The sequence below is a fragment of the Macaca nemestrina genome, chromosome 7 (assembly GCF_043159975.1).
Source record: "Macaca nemestrina isolate mMacNem1 chromosome 7, mMacNem.hap1, whole genome shotgun sequence".
NCBI lineage: Eukaryota > Metazoa > Chordata > Mammalia > Primates > Cercopithecidae > Macaca > Macaca nemestrina.
This window is the reverse complement of record NC_092131.1, coordinates 156,709,498-156,728,667: the sequence shown is the minus strand read 5'-3', so window position 1 is coordinate 156,728,667 and position 19,170 is coordinate 156,709,498. Positions and strand designations below refer to the sequence as shown.

General features: G+C 41.6%; 2 protein-coding genes across 3 annotated transcripts in view; one reads left to right on the top strand and one right to left on the bottom strand.

Moving 5' to 3' along the window:
• Window positions 1-7,439, bottom strand: part of LOC105491008 (glycine amidinotransferase) — a 40,161-nt gene extending 32,722 nt beyond the window's left edge. Inside the window, exons 1-2 of the mRNA XM_011757085.3 lie at window positions 7,384-7,439; window positions 4,879-4,929 (exon numbers count right to left, since the gene is read on the bottom strand). The gene's annotated coding sequence lies outside the window, so the exon portion shown is untranslated. The remainder of the gene's footprint in view (window positions 1-4,878; window positions 4,930-7,383) is intronic.
• A 1,676-nt stretch (window positions 7,440-9,115) lies between these two features.
• Window positions 9,116-19,170, top strand: part of AFG2B (AFG2 AAA ATPase homolog B) — a 20,248-nt gene continuing 10,193 nt past the window's right edge. The window contains exons 1-3 of one of the 2 annotated variants that reach the window (XR_011606086.1): window positions 9,116-11,704; window positions 13,457-13,642; window positions 18,825-18,983. Coding sequence is in view for 1 of the 2 variants with exons in the window: in XM_011757098.3 (XP_011755400.2) it covers window positions 10,616-11,704; window positions 13,457-13,642; window positions 18,825-18,983 (1,434 nt within the window). In the remaining variant the exon portion in view is untranslated. The remainder of the gene's footprint in view (window positions 11,705-13,456; window positions 13,643-18,824; window positions 18,984-19,170) is intronic. The other variant, XM_011757098.3, reaches the window with a different exon arrangement.

Sequence of the window (19,170 nt, the reverse complement as noted above, 5' to 3'; positions counted from 1 at the left end):
TAAGCTAAAAAGTCTCTTATGTAACCTAGCAAATTACTTCTGGCTCTCACAGAACATGGGGTAGGTAAACACAGGATGAATCCTGAGAGCACCAAAGCACAGCACAGAAGAGCGCCCACCACAAGCCATTCATTCCTAGATGGATTCTGAGAAGTAAGATGCTGGGGTTTTTTAATGTATCACTAGGGATGTAATGTGGGGCTACATCTTTGTTTCCCAAGATGACCTCACCACACATTTCCCAAAAGCATTATATTTGATCATCTTCATATCTTCACATTCACCAAGTATACTTCACGTTCCTTGGCAGTAAGCATACTTTGCACGCCCTGCCTAGCTTTTACTATGTGTCAGATCCACTTCGAAGTAGCCACTCTGTTGAGCCCTGCAAGATGCTTGTATTGCTGTTTTCTTGTTTTTCAAATACAACTTGAAAATGTCAAATACAATTAGGGGATCAGTAGAAAACAGCTATATGGTGATGACATAGAACAATCTCTAGCCAAGGACTGGGAAATATGTCTCAGAGAGGTCACTGGCTTACTACTATTAATTAAAATAATAATTAACATTGACCACTTAATATGTGCCTGGCAGTAGGCAAGTGCATTACATGACTTTAGTTATCATGATATTGTGGTATACCTGGCGTATAGCAAATGGTAGGAGCTCAAGAAATATTTGTTGGATAAATGAACCTATGAGGTAGGCATTAGTTTTATCTCCATTTTAAAAATGATTGAAATTAGGTGTAAAATTTTAAAACCTTGTGTAAGGTCACATAACTATTAATTAGTGGGTGTGGTTTGCAAAGCCAGATTTGGTTATAGCATAGCATAGTGTAGTGGTTGAGAGTGGAAACTTTGGAGCCAGCCAGGCCACTTAGTTTTGAATCCTAGCTCTGCCACTTACTAGCTGTGTGAACTTGGGAAAGTTACTTAACATTTTGCACCTCAGTTCTCTCAACTATAAATTAAAAAAAAATAGTTCCAACCTCTCAAGGTTATTGGGAGGATTAAATGAGATCATACATGTAAACATAACTGTACCTGGTACTCTATCTGTGTAGCTATTATTGTTTAGTGGAGCTTTACATTACATGCCAATAGAGCTTTTACCCTTCAAAAGAAATTTCCATAAATGATCTCATAACATCCTGATAAGATAGGTGATAATAATCACAATGAACATCATACAGGTTGAGTATCCCTTATCTGAAATACTTGGGACCAGAAGTGTTTTGGACTTCAGATTTTTTTGCATTTTGGAATATTTGCATTATACTTACTGATTCAATATCCGAATTCAGAAATCCAAAATCTGAAATGCTGTAATGAGCATTGCCTTTGAGCATCATGTCAGGACTCAAAAAGCTTTTGATGCTGAGCATTTTGAATTTTGGATTTCTGGATTAGGAATGCTCAACCTGTAGTATGTCACTTAATCTCACAATAATCTATTTCATAGATTTTAACAACCAGGCTCAGAAAGGTTAAATGAATTGCTCAAGACCATACAGCAAGCCAGTAGCAATTCCAGCCCCTGCTGGAAGAAGGTAAAATGAAAGATCAAAGATGACTAACACATAGCATCAACTCTTACACTTAGGAGGGAGTAGAGCAGGGGTCCCCAACCCTTGGGCCACATACCGGTACCAGTCCACAGCCTGTTAGGAACCAGGCCACATAGCAGGAGGTGAGCGGGGCTGAGCGAGCATTACCACCTGAGCTCCACCTCCTGTCAGATCAGCTGCATTAGATCATCATAGGAGTGCGAACCTTATTGTATACTGTGAACTGGCATGCAGAGGATCTAGGTTGTGTGTTCCTTATGAGAATTTAATGCCTAACTGATGACCTGAGGTGGAACAGTTTCATCCCGAAATATCCCCCTGCCACACCCCATCTGTGGAAAAACTGTCTTCCATGAAATTGGTCCCTGGTGCCAAAAAGGCTGGGGACTGCTGAAGTAGAGGAAAGACAGATAGGAAAACAACTAACTCAAGGCAGAATTAAGCCAAGTGCTAAAAAGGTGGGAAGGTTACATGTTGAGGAAAACCAGAAGAACTGTTGAATTCTGTCTGGGGGCAGTGTGTTTGCCAAGACTTCATTCCAAATTGCATCAGGCAGGTCAGGCACTATTTCATGGTTCTGAAACATACTGAGTTCACTCAAAGTCAGAAAAGTTTGCAGGTCTAGAAAGAAGTGGGACAAAGAGAATTCTGAAAAATGCCTAGGCATTCATGGCTACTCCCACACATTTTTGGGTGTGGGAGGGAAACAGTGACCTTCATTTCAATGGACAAATGAAACATTCAGTACCAAGGATGGTGTGAATAATGTAATTATTCTAAACAAAGTTCCCTATCTGCTCAGTTTGAGAGGATTCAGAACACGTATCTTCATCCTTTTGTCTTCGGTTTTGCTATTTTGGAAACCAGTGGATCAATTCTTTTGGAGTCAGCCCTCCCATTCCAAGGCTAAAAGGTCACGAGATCTCTCTCTCCCCTCTCTCTCAGGGCTTGCATTGTTTTGGCAAGATCTTGTCAATCAGTGAGATATAACGGTGCAGCAAAGAGATATTTCTGTCTCCTCTTTTTTATTTTAGTACCTTAGAAAGAAGAAATCAGAGACTTCATCTCATTTTTTGGATGGGGTGTAGCAAAGCACTAGAGGAAACTAATGAAATGGATACCTGTGAATTAATATGAATAAACCATTTGCAGACAGTCTCTATCCTATCTGTGGCTGGCCTTGTTTCTGGGTCAGTTCCCAAGAACAGGTCATATTTAATGTTAGGTCAACTACTAGACAAGTCTGAGTGTTCTAAAGATCTAAGAGTTATTATAGCAGACGAAAATTCTCAGCTCTAATATACCTTAGGTATAAAACCCAAACCAACTTTTTTTTTTATTTTAGATTTTTCAAGCTCATTCTCCTACATTCAAATAAAAACTAAGTGAATTTCTAGTATTTGAGGAAACAGACAGACTTAACTATTAAACACCTAGCATTTTGCTCAATGCTGAGATGGGGAGCAAAAATTTTAAAAGATTAGAAAAAAGAGGTACAAATTCCCAAAGCACTTAAAGATCTCACTGGAAAAATAATACAAAGTCACTTTAAACAATTATCTAGCAATACAAACAGAATGCAACTAGATGCATAAATGTATGGACAGTGCTACAGGACCTCAGATTAAGACAAGAGCAGTTTGAACCAAAGATGTGAAATAAATCTTCCTGGAGGGAAGTTCAGTTTGCATTAAGGCTTTATAAATGAATGACCTGGAGTAAAGGGTTTACTTGGAGGAGAGAATACCATTAACTCTGCCCTGTCCGCCATTGTACTGTAGTGCTCTGGATGTCATTCCCTCCCATTTCCTGCACATTTCCTGGTACAGAATGAATAAATAAATGGCATTCAAGGCTTTCCATGACTAAGTCCCATTTTGCCAATCCAGCCTTGCTGCTACTCATTAATTCATTCAACATATCTTGATTTTACACTTAAATCCTTTAGGTACTGTGGTAAGTACAGAGCACCTGGAGAAGAACAAGACTCATTTTCTGTCCTTAAAGGGTTTAGAAAGATAAGGATACCACAACTAAAACATAATATGATAATTGTTCTAAGAGGTACGTGCAGGGTATCAAGGAAACTCAGAGCAAGAATACTTATTTTGGAGGAGGGAAAGAGATCAAGGAAAGTTGATAAACTGTCCTTGAAGTTGCTATGAATAAACCATGGGACAGTATCTTCCTTGTTCCTGGAGCCTAGTCTTCTTTCTGGCTCATTCCCCCAGATCTGATCTTATACAATATTAGGTCAACGCTTAAGACAAGTTTGAACGTTCTAAATTCATTTAGATAAACTAAATTTTCAGATTTAATATAACTCAGACATAATCCTCAAACCAGTCAAAGTATAGGAGATTTTTCTTGGCTGGATTAATATAGTCACAATTTAGGGAGAGATTGGAGGGATGGAGTTTAATTAGGACATTTTTGCAATGATCCAATAAAAGTAATAAAAGTTCTTATTGATGGTAAGCATAGAAAAGAGTAGATGAATGTTTAGATAAGCTGGCAGCATACAGTTTCCAAAGGTATGGTATAGTCAATCTTAAGATACAGTATTTGGGCTCGGTGCGGTGGCTTATGCCTGTAATCCCAGCACTTTGGGAGGCTGAGGTGGGCGGATCACGAAGTCAGGAAATTGAGACCATCCTGGCCAATGTGGAGAAACCCTGTCTCTACTAAAAATACAAAAATTAGCCATGCATGGCGGTGTGTGCCTGTAATCCCAGCTACTTGGGAGGCTAAGGCAGGAGAATCACTTGAACCCAGCAGGCAGAGGTTGCAGTAAGCAGAGATCACGCCACTGCACTCCAGCCTGGGCAGCAGGGCGAGACTCTGTCTCATTAAAAAAAAAAAAAAGGCCGGGCGCGGTGGCTCAAGCCTGTAATCCCAGCACTTTGGGAGGCCGAGGCGGGCGGATCACAAGGTCAGGAGATCGAGACCACAGTGAAACCCCGTCTCTACTAAAAATACAAAAAATTAGCCGGGCGCGGTGGCGGGCGCCTGTAGTCCCAGCTACTCAGGAGGCTGAGGCAGGAGAATGGCGGGAACCCGGGAGGCGGAGCTTGCAGTGAGCCGAGATCGCGCCACTGCACTCCAGCCTGGGCAACAGCGTGAGACTCCGTCTCAAAAAAAAAAAAAAAAAAAAAAAAGCCAAAAGTATAACAGTGTGGTAAAGATAATACTGACTTTCTGTTATTTTCTTAAACACAAAAAGCATATTCCAATCTCAGGGCATTGGCACAGGCTTTTCCCTCTCCCCTCTCCCCTTCTAATTCTTCTGCCTGGTTTCTACTTACCCTTCAGGTCTCAGCTGGAATGTCACTTCCTCAGAGGCCTTCTCTCCTCTCCTGTTGTGAAATAAGAAATATATATATGGTCTCTGCCTCTAGTCCCTGGCCTAGAGCTCCCAACACCCTTGTAATTTCCTAAGTTACAGGGGTGCTAGGAGAATCTTTGGTTCTAATGTTTGGTCTTTGCTCTCGTTCCTGACACGGAGCTCCTAAATCCCGTGGACTTTCCTGTCCACGGAAAAGCAGCAGTCTTTTGTTCTACCAAGGCAATTCTTGCCTGGCTCCTAGATGAGGGTTGGTCACTGGAAAGACCAACCATGATTATAAACTTGGAGCTTTCAGCCCCTACCTCCATTCTCCAGCGAGGGGACAGAGGCTGGAAATTTAGTTAATGATCGATCATGCCTACATGATGAAGGCCCCATAAAAATCCCTTAACTATGGGGTTCAGAGAGTTTCCAGGTTGGCAAACACACATCCATGTGCCTGGAATGTGGTACATACCAACTCCATGGGGACAGAAGCTCCTGTACTCAGGACCCTTCCAGATCTCACCCTTTGTATCCCCTGGCTGTTCATCTGTATCCTTTATTACATCCTTTATTAATAAGCCAGTAAATGCAAGTAATGTGTTTTCCTGAATTCCATGAGCCATCCTAGTAAATTAATAGAACCTAAGAAGGGAGTCATGGGAAGCCCAATTTACAGCCTGTCCCTGGTTAGAAGCACAGGTCACAACCTGGAACTTGTGACTGGCATCTGAAGTGGGGGGTAGTCTTGAGGGACTGGGCCCTGAACCTGTGGAGTCTGATGCTATCTCCAGGTAGATAGTCTCGGCACTGAATTGATTCAGAGGACACTAGGTGGTATCTGTGGGAAAATCTGCTTGATATGTGGGGAACCCCCCAACCAACACCTGGTGTCAGAAGTGCTGTGTTGAGTGGCTGAGTGGTATATGAAAGTAGGAAAAACAATTATCCTTAATACCTGTTTAAAGTAGCCCTTTTCTGTTTATTTCTTTCAAGGCAATTTTCATCACCTTTAATTATCAGATTTATTCACTTGTTTACTTCTTTAATGTTTGACTTCCCAGTAAACTCTAAGCTTCATGAAGGCAAGGATTACAGTGTTTTTATTGTTGTTGTTTGCCACCAAATACTCAGCCTCTGGTATAGTAACTAGCAAGAAGTAGATGTTCAATAAATATTTGTTTTAATAAATATATATTATGTTTATAAGCTGAAAAGTATGAATCAGTATCATAGGGAAAAACTACCTTAAAATTAACTTCTAAAAAAATGATCAATCAAGCAATTTCGTGAAAATGTGCAAGAACAGACTTTCAGAATGATGTTCTATGAACCATAGTCTGCAGGTCATTTGAAATCCAGCAAATATTTTCATCCTCCTTCTTCGGATTCTATAACTTATTCTATATCTAGAATTACTCTAAAGACTAATTCTAACCTGGATACAACATAAAGGGTAAAGATGGAAGATTCTAAAGAACAATTTTAACAATGTCCTATTTAGGGGGATTTTCATTATATACTTTAAGAACCTAGGTTTGGCATATTAGGTATCTGTGGAAATAAATCACTTACTACATCTACATGAGCCTGTTGAGATGAAAGTATTTGAAAATCATGCTTTTTCAAGGGTGGCTAAACAAATCTCTATTTATCTATTACAACTCATAATCATTGCTAATGTTCAAATATATTAGGGTTGAACATACCACAAAAATGGAAATGCAGGAAAGATTAACATTATTTAAGCTGCAGATGATTCATGCTACTGGTTTAACCATTTTCTTTAGATTTTTTTCATGTACAGGAATATATTTATATATATATAAAAATAATATGCTGAAGGGACAAAAATCATGTATGATCATTATCCTCAAGAAGAAACAGGTTCCAATTATTTCTTTTGAATTATAGACTTAAAGCTAATTAAGAATTTTTATAGTTAATTAAAAATTACATTGTAACCTTGAAAGCAGCAAAGGACATAAAGAGAAACTATTTGTTACATGCATCTTTGGGAAAATCTCACAAAAGATTTTGTTTGGCAAAGCTATTTGAAACAATTTAAAGCTAGAAATGTTTCTAGGCTATAGCAAGATGAATTCCATCGGTTTGGATTTTGACCTACCACTAAATTTTGGATTTAGGAAGGGTCTCATTTTTATACTTAACACAGAAATTAAATTTTAACTTAGAAACTGAGTTTTACATGGCTTGAGGCATGTGAAAATTATGTGAGAATAAGTCAGTTACTGCTGTTATCTCAATGTTTGTGTCCTCCACAAAATTCATTTGTTGAAATTTTAACCCTTGAGATGATGGTAGTAGGAGTCAGGGCCTTTTGGGAGGTGATTAAGTCATGAGAGTGGAGCCCTCATGAATGGGATTAGTGTGCTTATAAAACAAACATGAGAGAGCTAGCTAGTCCCTTCCACCATGTGCGGGTAGTGAGCTATCTCTAAACCAGACAGTGGGCCCTTACCAGACATGGAATCTGCCAGTGCCTTGTCTTTGACTTCCCAGCCTCCAGAACTGTAAGAAATAAATTGCTGTTATTTATAAGCTACCTGGTTTGTGGTATTTTGTTACAGCAACCTGAACAGACTAAGCCAGTTAATATATAGAGACAACAGATGGCTTCACACATCTAGATGAGGATCCTGGGAAAATCGAGTTGGAAACTACAGTTGAGAACACCAATGTCCTAACAATCCTGTAGCCTTCAGGCTTAGTTGGTTCTGGACTCCCTCTAGTGGTTCAGTTCTGGTGATTTAATAGATTTAATTCTTCAATTCATAGAATTACCAAATTTCTGGTCAGATTAAAAACCACTAAGCAAATGACCCACACAAGTCCCATTAGAATGGTTTACCACAAGGAGGCCAGGTGCAGTGGCTCATGCCTGTACTCCCAGCACTTTGGGAGGCCGCGGCAGGTGGATCACTTTAGGCCTGGAGTTTGAGACCAGCCTGGCCAACAGGGTGAAACCCCATCTCTACTAAAAATCCAAAAATTAGCCGGGTGTGGTGGTAGGCACCTGTAATTTCAGCTACTCGGGAGCCTGAGGCAGGAGAATTGCTTGAATCTGGGAGGCAGATGTTGTAGTGAGCTGAGATCCCGCCATTGCACTCCAGACTGGGTGACAGAGCAAGACTGTCTAAAAAATAAATAAAATTTTAAAAATAAAAAGAATGGTTTATCATAAGGAGATTATGTCACTGAATGGCAGTGATAAATATGGATGAAATCATAGTGTTGCAAATGGTTATACCTAAAGGGACAGAATGGATTTTACTGGTTGATTGGGAAAGACATTTACAGTTTTGCTTAGAATGAGTGGGTAAGAGCTGAAGGCCCAGTAACAGAATTCCTTGTTGCTTTTGTTTGCGACCTAGGGTAAAGACTGCATCTTTTAGGGAAAGAGTGAAGTGAAAGAATATTTCCTGTGCATAGGGATTATATAAGGTCAGAGGGTTCTTGTTTGACCTTGTATAAAATCAGCCTCTTAGACCAACCCAAAGCAACATGTAGTTTCCTCCTTATCATATTCCTAATAGCATAGTTTGTGACTCTGTTTTAAACCAATTCAGAAAACTTTAAGGCCGATTTAACTTTACTGGCTCCCTATGTTGGCTTTGGTTATTCCACTCCATTAAACCTTTACTTCTTGGCCATTTCTGCACTGTAAATATAAGTAAATCTACTAACTCCTTTACATGAGATCTCTTTACATATTTAAGACAGTTATCATGTCCTCAGTAAGTCTTCTTTCCCTCTCCCAGATCCTCAAAACTTCTTGGAACTATTCAGGAACTCCATGAGGTACAGGCTTCTGTACAAGATATATGTAAAATAACTTGATAGGCATGTTATTCACACCTTTAGGAGTAAGTAAAAACGATGGCTTTTTTTTTTTTTTCAGAAAATGCAAAGCTATTATTTAAAAGTCCCAAAACCAAAAAGAACTGAAGCCAATGGGATTAAGAGATAAAAAGAAAACAGGAAGTAATGGGTGACTTACCCATTTCAAGACCTTCTCCTGCTATTTTCTGATCCCTAAGTTGTTCCAGAATCGATTTAAGCAGAAAAGTACAGCAGAGACCAGATAAGTTACTGTGGAGTCAAGAAGTCTGTCATGTCTGCCATGAAGTTTGGATAGAATGAGTCAGGAATTGGCATTGGTCTTTTTTTTTTTTTTTTTTTTTTTTTTTTTTTTTTTTTGAGACGGAGTCTCGCTCTGTCGCCCAGGCTGGAGTGCAGTGGCCGGATCTCAGCTCACTGCAAGCTCCGCCTCCCGGGTTCGGGCCATTCTCCTGTCTCAGCCTCCTGAGTAGCTGGGACTACAGGCGCCCGCCACCTCGCCCGGCTAGTTTTTTGTATTTTTTAGTAGAGACGGGGTTTCACCGTGTTAGCCAGGATGGTCTCGATCTCCTGACCTAGTGATCCGCCCGTCTCGGCCTCCCAAAGTGCTGGGATTACAGGCTTGAGCCACCGCGCCCGGCGGCATTGGTCTTAAGATCCCAGATCTGAAAGTACTTCCCATTGATAAGATATTACTACACAGTCTTTAATTGATTATTTGCATAGATAGAAAAAACAAACAAACTTCCCCAGCAACTTAAGAACTCTAAAATATCAGTTTTGTCAACTCACAAATTTGGGTTGCGGTGAAAGTGGGAAAAATAGAGATAGGAAGATGTAAGTCAAATAAAAACAAGGTGTATCTTCTTGTCTTTGAATATCCATAGTTCTTTTTTATAAGGCAATTAAGAAGGATAGAAAATGTATTCCAGCTGATAAAAAGGAATTCCCTGTGCGAAAGGGAGAGGAAAGGCAGAAAGCAGGTGGAAAAAAAAAAAAAATAGCAGGCAGTTGTCTTAATAATGTAGATAGGTATCGCCTCTAATACAGGACTCAACACTGTTGTGCCCCAATTAGAGAGCAAGCATTGATCGCATGAACTTAAGTAGTGATAACTTGTTGCCAAATAATATTCAAAAGAATATCAGAAATCAGAATAAATATACTATTAGTGTGTTTCAAATCCATCAAGTAACCTAGTTTTTCTTCCTTCCTCTCTACAAGGGATTTTAAGTGCCACAGTGTGCTTCCCTCCCACTATGCTGGTGCTTTTCCATAGGAAGGGTTGTGCCTGGACCTCCCAGATTGGAACGCCGATTATCGAAGGCCCCAAGGCTGTATTCTCAGCTACGCCAAGTCACCTCAGATATTTGCACCAGAGCACCCAAAATTCTGTGCCCATGAGGATAGTTGGAGTTTGTTCACAAAATAGCAAAGTCTCTAGGTTGCTATTCCAACAGCGGCAGTACTGATGCTCCAGTTCGAAGGCCAGGAAAACAGAATGTAACGCCGGTGACTTCCAAAATATAAGTAACCACCAAAGTACATGCTTAATGACCTAGTGAAGTTAGCTTACGCCGCCTCCTAGACACCTGTAATGAAGACCATCTCAGCAAAGCTCTGGGGTGGGCAACTCGATTTCACGAAAGCGGACACCAACGCTCTACCCAGGGACAAATGCGTCGTCTAATGTTCCCATTGGCCCTTTCGGCCTTCACTCAGCGGCTGGCAACGCAGTCTTCCCTAGCGCATGCGCACCATCTGCTTCCGGCCTGCGAGCTCGGTGTTCCACTCTTTGTGGGCCGGGTGGATTTCCTGCTCTGCTTTTCTTATGCCTGGTTGATCTGTGTGCAATGGCTCCGGACTCGGATCCCTTCCCGGAAGGGCCTCTCTTAAAGCTGCTACCCTTAGACGCTAGAGACCGGGGCACCCAGCGCTGCCGCCTGGGCCCGGCCGCCCTCCACGCCCTGGGCGCGCGCTTGGGCTCAGCAGTGAAGATCTCGCTACCCGACGGCGGCTCCTGCCTCTGCACTGTCTGGCCTCGGCGGGACGGAGCGAACGGCTTTGTGCAGCTGGACCCGCTGTGCGCCAGCCCCGGGGCGGCGGTCGGGGCGCCGAGATCCCGGAGGAGTCTCAGCCTGAGCCACCTCCTCCTAGTGCCCTGTCCGCCCCTGCGGCGCGTCTCCGTGTGGCCGGTGTTGCGAGAGCTGGCGGGCGCGCCTGGTGCCCCGAATACAGCCGCGGTGCTGGAGGCGGCGCAGGAGCTGCTGAGAAACCGACCGGTCTCCCTGGGCCACGTGGTGGTCGCTCCGCCGGGCGCTCCTGGCCCGGTGGCTGCCTTGCACATCGTCGGCGGAACGCCCAGTCCCGATCCCGCTGGGCTGGTCACCCCTCACACTCGCGTCGGCCTTGGCGGGGAACCTCCGTCCGAAGCCCAGCCGCAGCCCGAGGTGCCCCTGGGAGGTCTTTCGGAGGCGGCCGACTCGCTGCGGGAGCTCCTCCACTTCCCGCTCCGCTACCCGCGCGCCCTGGCCTCGCTGGGCTTAGCGGTGCCCCGCGGGGTGCTCCTGGCGGGGCCCGCCGGAGTGGGCAAGACCCAGCTGGTGCGGGCCGTGGCGCGCGAGGCGGGCGCGGAGCTGCTGGCAGTCAGCGCCCCCGCGCTGCAGGGTTCCCGGCCTGGGGAGACCGAGGAGAACGTGCGGCGGGTCTTCCAGCGCGCCCGGGAGCTGGCCAGCCGCGGGCCCAGCCTCCTCTTCCTGGACGAGGTGGACGCTTTGTGTCCCCGGCGGGGCGGTCGAGCACCCGAGAGCCGCGTAGTGGCCCAGGTGTTGACGCTGCTGGACGGCGCAAGTGGGGACCGCGAGGTCGTGGTTGTGGGAGCCACCAACCGGCCGGACGCTCTAGATCCAGCGCTGCGTAGACCCGGGAGATTTGACCGAGAGGTGAATGGGCTTGGCGGGTTCGCCCACTGTCGGTGGAACCTCGGCCTTTTCTGGCACTAGTTGGCTGCCCCGGAGGCGTTTGTCTCTTAGGTTTGAGCATCGGTGAGGTTGGAGTGGGGCGCTTTGCAATGCAAAGAACACGTTCTCTGCCCATCTATGATCTGTGAGTCAGGACCCGTGTTTCCCCAGAGTCAGATTGTCAGGACCTGTATTTCCCCAGAGTCTTAATTGTTTTGGGAAGCGGGGTGGCCATTACGGATTAATTTTGTGCAGGTCCTATAATCAGTAATGTTAATTATTAAGAGAATTTTGGTCACCTACAAGCATGTTAAACTCATGTTTTGGAATGAGAATTTAAAGAAGGATAACCTCAAGAAGTAAGTGTGTTGAAATAAAAAGGGAGAAGGCGGGGAAGAACTAAATGGAAGCAGGCATTAACTCTTCTGGATTTATTCATTCCTTGTCATAACACCAGCTCCCTATCCCACAATTGAGAAAGTACCCACAACTGCTCCCTGAGTTGTCAGGGAGGTTGAATATTCAGAGCTGTTCTATTTTATAAGCTTTGGTCCTAAATTGACTTGAATGCTAAAGAATAGCTTGAAATTTAGTGACTGATATTTCTATTTTGTGATAGGATTCAAAAGAGAAATGATAATTACACTCTTTTAGTTAGTTCAGGACTTGAGTGGATTTCTTCCTTGCACTATCTAGTACCTTTGTGTCCTTAAGAGCCAGGGACCTAGCTATCTATACCTGGCTTCTAGAACTTTGTGTGTTGTAAAAATAACAAAAACTTGTTAAATGACATAGAATTTTCACTGTGCAACTTTCTAGCCAGTGTTACTCCTGGAGTATTAGGATTTTCATATATTCAGAATCTAAGCTATACGTAAAGTGCACAGTACTAGTTCCAAAATGGGTCACTAAATTGTCGTACATGTTTATCAGCATAAAAAACATGTATTATTATTTTGGCAGGGCTTGGTGGCTCACGCCTGCAATCTCAGCACTTTGGGAGGCTGAGGTGGGTGGATCACCTGAGGTCAGGAGGTCGAGACCAGCCTGGCCAAGATGGTGAAACCCCGTCTCTACTAAAAATACAAAAATAAGCTGGGCGTGGTGGCGCGTGCCTGTAGTTCCAGCTACTTGGGAGGCTGAGGCGCCAGAATCACTTGAACCAAGAGGTGGAGGTTTCAGTGAGCCGATGGTGCCCATTGCCCTCCAGCCTGGGCAACAGAGTGAAACTGTGTTTCAAAAATGAATACATAATATATATATACACACATACACATATATAATTTTTTTTGGAAGTAACTTTTTTAATTGATCTATTTTTATTGATACATAATCGTGCATGTTTTGGGGTACATGTCATATTTTGGTACCTGCAAACAATTTGTAATTATCAAATCAGGGTGTTTAGGATATCCATCACCTCAAACATTTATCATTTCTTACCTGGGTGTTGGGAATATTTCAAATTCTCTCCAGTAGCAATTTTGAAATATACAAGAAATTATTGTTAACTGTGTTCAACCTACTATGCTATCAAACATTACACTTAGTCCTTCTATCTAACTGTATGTTTCTACCCATGAGCCAACCTCTCTTCATCCCCTCACCCCCCAACCCTTCCCAGTCTCTGGTTGCTATTCATTCTGCTGTCTACCTCCATCCATGAGATCAACTTTAAAAAGAATATATTTTAAAATATAAACTTCTTTTTTTGTTGTTTTGCTTTGCATATAGGTGGTCATTGGGACTCCCACACTTAAACAAAGAAAGGAAATTCTGCAAGCGATTACCTCAAAGATGCCCATCTCCAGTCATGTTGATTTGGGCCTTCTTGCAGAAATGACAGTTGGCTATGTTGGTGCCGACATGACAGCACTCTGTAGGGAAGCTGCCATGCATGCTCTCCTTCATAGTGAGAAGGTAAGAAGCGTTAATTTATGAACTCTGTGTTAATCTGTTATGGTAACAGATTAATTTGGGGGTTAAAAAAAATGGTGAGTACATTTCCTTAGAACATTTGATAGCTTCCTCAGCTGTTGCTTATACATTTTACATCTCAACGCTATATAAATAGTATATGATTGAGGGTGGGGATAAAGGACTGAGTCCTCTGGGTCTACGGAGTAAATGTGTTCTCTACTCTTATAGTAACTCCCTCGTGCTGAAGCCCAGAGCAGCCAAGAAATAACGCATCTCCAGAAGAATCAAAGAGTTTTTTTATTTGAATTTTTTTTATTTTGAGGCAAATTCAGACTTAGAAGTTACAAAAACAGTGCAAATAATTTCCATATACCCTTCTCCCAGATTCTCCAAATGTAACATTTGCCACATTTGCTTTATCATTCTCTCTTGTGTATTTTCTTTTCTCTTCATGTGTATTTTCTTTTATATATACATATATATAATGAAATACTTGAGAATATGCTACATCCATGATGCCCCTTTACCCTTGAAAACATAAGTGTATCTTTCTGAAAAACAAAGACTTTATACAAAGTCAAACAAATGATCAAGCTGAGAAAATTAACACAGACACAATACTTGTACTTAAATAGGCCTTAATCTAGAATCATACTTCAGGCTTTCTTCTATGACCATAACTTTTTAAGAGTCAGTTATTCTGTAGAATATTCCTCAGTTTGGGTTTGACTAATGTTTCTTCATGATTCAATTCAGTTTTTGCATTTTGGGCAGGAATATAATAGAAATGATCCTGTGTCTTTCTCATTGCATCTATTAGGCAGCACATGATATGTTTCTCTTCTATCACTGGTGAAGTTAACTTTGATTTCTTGGATAAGGTGGTGTCTGTGAGATTTCTCCATTGTCGAGATACCGTTTTTCCCTGTGGTGTTAATAAGTTATCTAGTGGGAGACATAAACTTTTCTAACCTAGGAGAAGATTGGGCACTTGGAATTGTATTTAAATTTGTCCTTGACCTGCAGGTCTGTAATTCATGACTACCTTTCCTAACAATATTTAAGATATTAGATTAAATATAATACTTTTTAACATTGTTGGTTGGAAAATCCAGTATTTTGTATATAATAAATAGTCCTGAATCCTTAAACCTGTTCAGGAAAAAACTGATTTCAGCAGGCTAAGGATTCTGAAACAGAGTTTTCAATCTCATTTGTGACATCAAAATTGCCTTTTCATCTTAAAATGCGAAAGGATGATTTGTTATCCTAAATTTTGAAAAGCCTTTTTACCTAAATAATTTATACCTTGCCTCATTTCCTTTCCTTTATTTCTACGGTTACAGCGAAGGTGGGGAGGAGTTATGTGATCTTCTAGTGATCTTTTAAGTCTTCATCTTGTAGGTTTAGGCCAAAACTGCTTGAAGTTTTAAAGTTCTGTGTGTAAAGGTGTGAGAATACATGTCTTTTGAGGGAGACAATAAGAGTAAGCAGGAGATGGGAAGGGAGATTTTCATTTAGGATTTCCTCTGCTTTGAAGTTCCAGGTTTGACCGTAAGCACCTCTGACTTAGGTGGCCCAGTCAGCTGCTGTTGTCCCAGGGTGGAGCCCACTGCTACTTCAGGAGGGGCCTGCTCAGGTGTAGTTACCACAGTTGATGGCTGAGTTCAGAAACAACCAAGGGGAAGTGGAAGGAAGAAAGGCAAAAAGGATGAAGGGACAGAGACAACTGGGAAGGTACTGGCTCCGTCTTTTATTCTTTCCCCCACCAGCTGAGGGGCTTCCCCTACCTCTACCTATGCCAGGGCAGATAAGGGATACCTTACAGTTTGTTAAACTTTTTGTGAACTATTCCTATTAAAGGATTAGAAATGTAGTTTAACACTCACACATACACAGAGGGGAAAGAATGTATATGCCCAAAGAATCAAGTAAAATAATGTGTACACACATGATCTGGAACTATAAATGAGATTTTCAAATACTAGTTGGTGTTACCTAAAGATTAGTTAGTATTTGGACATCAGACACCTAACATCTGATACTGTCAGCCAGTTAAAAAGGCTATTTTTTTAAGTATGTGATAGTGTTATTCATGAGAAATGAAGATAGAAAATTATAAAGAACTGCCTACCTGAAATGTCACTTTCCAGAGATGACAATTGTTAACACTTTTGGGAGAATACGGAATAGCTCTATACATACAGATTCACTTCACATCAGTTCACAAATAAGACAGTTTGTTTATGAAAATGGGAATTTGTGGACAACTAGATGTTTAGAATTAGATATAAGAGGGCAAATACTTTAATAAATACAGTACAGACATTTTTAATAAAATTTTGAGGACTTTTTAACTAACAAAAATGTGTTTCACTAGAATGATCAAGGAGAGTGTAAAAAGTCTCCAAAATATAAGCTGAGAGTGAAGATGACTTTTCTAGGCATAACATAAACCCTAAGGGAAATTATTTGCTGATTTGACCATTTGGGGGTCGCAAACAATACTATAAAGTCAGACTAGGAAAAATACTTTTAGTCCAATTTCTGTGATTTGGAAAGAACTTTTACAAATCAGTGAGAATAGACCAACAGTCCAAGAGAAAATGGGTAATAGGATATGAACAGGTAGTTGACAATAAAAGGAATGTCAGTAAACACGAAAAATCTTCAACCTTGATTTCTTTTAAAATTATTGTCTTTATTTTGAAATAATTTAAAACATAAAGTTGCAAGATAGTTACAAAGAACTTCCACTAAACCTTTTATCCAAATTCACCAATTTTTAACATTTTGCCAAATAAGCTTTATCATTCTCTTTTGCTGTCTTTCTTGCTCCCTCTCGTCCTCTTCTCTTTCTCTCTCTCATCTCTGTATATATATATTTGTATGCACATAGTATTTATTTATTTTGGACCATTTGAGAGAATGGGTTGCATATATCATAACATTTTATCCCTTAACATTTTAATGTCTATTTCCTAAGGACAGCAATGTTCCTGTATGTCACCACAGTATGGTCATGTATAGTATTGTGTCCTTAGAGCCTCACATGTGGAGGCACAAGGTGTTCATTGGTTCCTCATTGGTGATGCTAATTTTTGTCAGCTAGTTCAGGTGGTATGCAGTTTCTCCACTGTGTAACTGCTGTTTTTTCCCTTTGCCACTAATGAGAAATCTGTGGGGAGACACTTGGAGATATCCTGCTCCTCATCAAACTTTCAGGCTGGGCGCAGTGGCTTATGCCTGTAGTCCCAGCTGCTCGGGAGGCTGAGACAGGAGGATCACTTGAACCCAGGTGTTCGAGGCTCAGTGAGCTGTTGCCTCAATGCCACTGCACTCCAGCCTGGGCAGCAGAGCAAGACCCTGTCTCATAAAAGAATAAACTCCCCTCAATGTAGCATCCAATTCTTGCTCATAACAGCCTTTAATATCATGATTGCAAAAAAGGCAATTTTTCTAATTCCAATATTCCCTCTACCTCATTCTGAATTGAAGAAATTTAGTTAACACACTAATGAATGAGTACTGGTTCTTCTGTCATATTGGCAGACACTTAAGAGTTTGGTAATGGGCCAGGCACAGTAGCTCGTGTCTATAATCCCAGTACTTTGGGAGGCTGAGATAGGTGGGTCACTTGAGATCAGGAGTTCAAGACCAGCCTGGCCAACATGGGAAAACCCCATCTCTACTAAAAATACAAAAATTAGCCAGGTGTGGTGGTGCATGCCTGTAAATCCCAGCTACTTGGTAGGCTGAGGCATGAGAATCACTTGAACCCAGGAGGTGGAGGCTGCAGGGAGCCAAGATCACAGCACTGCACTCCAGCCTGAGTGACAGAACGAGACTCCGCAAAAAAAAAAAAAAAAAAAGAGAGAGAGTTTGTTAATGTCCAGTATTGGAGAGGTGTGGAGAGAACACAGCTTCATTTTATTGAAGGAGAGTAAATTGATACAGCTTCCTTAGAGAACAATTTGGTAATAGCTGTCAATGTATATGTGTGTACTTATAAACCCAGTAATTCTACTTTGAGGAAATTATTACATAAAATACTTGAACATGAGTTTGAACATAGTGGCTCTTGCCTGTAATCCCAGGACTTTGGGAGGCTGAGATGGGAGGATTGCCCGAGCCCACGAGTTCCAGACCAGCCTGGGCAACATAGGGAGACCCCGTCTGTACCCAAAAAAAAAAATTTTATTTTTTGGCCAGGCGTGGTGGTTCACGCCTGTAATACAGCACTTTGGGAGGCTGAGGCGGGCGGATCACGAGGTCAGGAGATCGAGACCATTCTGGCTAACATGGTAAAACCTTATCTCTACTAAAAATACAAAAAATTAGCCAGGCGTGGTGGTGGGTGCCTGTAGTCCCAGCTACCCAGGAGGCTGAGGCAGGAGAATGGCGTGAACCCAGGAGGCAGAGCTTGCAGTGAGCCGAGATTGCGCCACTGCACTCCAGCCTGGGCAACAGAGCGAGACTCCGTCTCAAAAAAAAAAAAATTAATTAATTAGCCAGGCTTGGTGGCACACACCTGTAGTTCTAGCTCCTCCAGAGGGTGAGTTGCAAGGATTACTTGAGCCTGGGAGACTGCAGTGAGCTATGATAATGTCACTGCATTCCAGCCTGGGCAACAGAGTGAGACCCTGTCTCAAACAAATACTTGAACATGAGCAAGGAGACTTTTTCAGTTGCAGCTTTGTTTTTAATATCAAAAGACTGGGGATGACCTAATGTTTGTCAGAAAGGTGTAGTTGGGGTAAATTCAGTAGTGTATTATGGAATTGTCAAAAAGAATGACGTAGAACTATATTAGTTGACATGAAAAGATATATATTAGTTGACATGAAAAGAACTATATTAGTTGACATGAAAAGGTGAAAGAAGAAAAGTACAGGTTGATATAGTATGGTTCTATTTGTGTATCTGTTTAAAAGGATATTTGTATGCTTATTATCATAACATACTGGAAGAATCACAAGAAACTGTTGACATCTTTCAGGGAAGAATTAACTGGCGGGAATTGGCAGGGAGACATTTATTCTTTGTACTATTTATATAAATTGTTTTTATAATAATAACAAAATTACAAATCCAAAAGAAGATTTAAAAAACGAATTGTGCTATAAAAAAAGACCAACCTAATTTTTGGTTTAATTTTGATGTTTTGGGTGTATTTCTTCAGAACCAGGACGATCCTGTGATTGATGAAACAGACTTCCTTGAAGCTTTTAAAAATATTCAACCCTCATCGTTTCGAAGCGTCATTGGATTGATGGATATCAAGCCTGTTGACTGGGAGCAGATTGGTGGCCTTGAAGATGTAAAACTGAAGTTAAAACAGGTAAGACAGATAATCTACTTAATCCAGTAGGATATTACAGATTAACATTCTGTGCATTTATGATGACAACATACTGCACTGAAACTACTCTTTCTGCTATCACTAATGTGATCCTAACATCTAAATCCAATGATTGCTTTTCAGTCCTTATTTAATTGGACTTCTATGGATGTCTAAATTGGTTTTT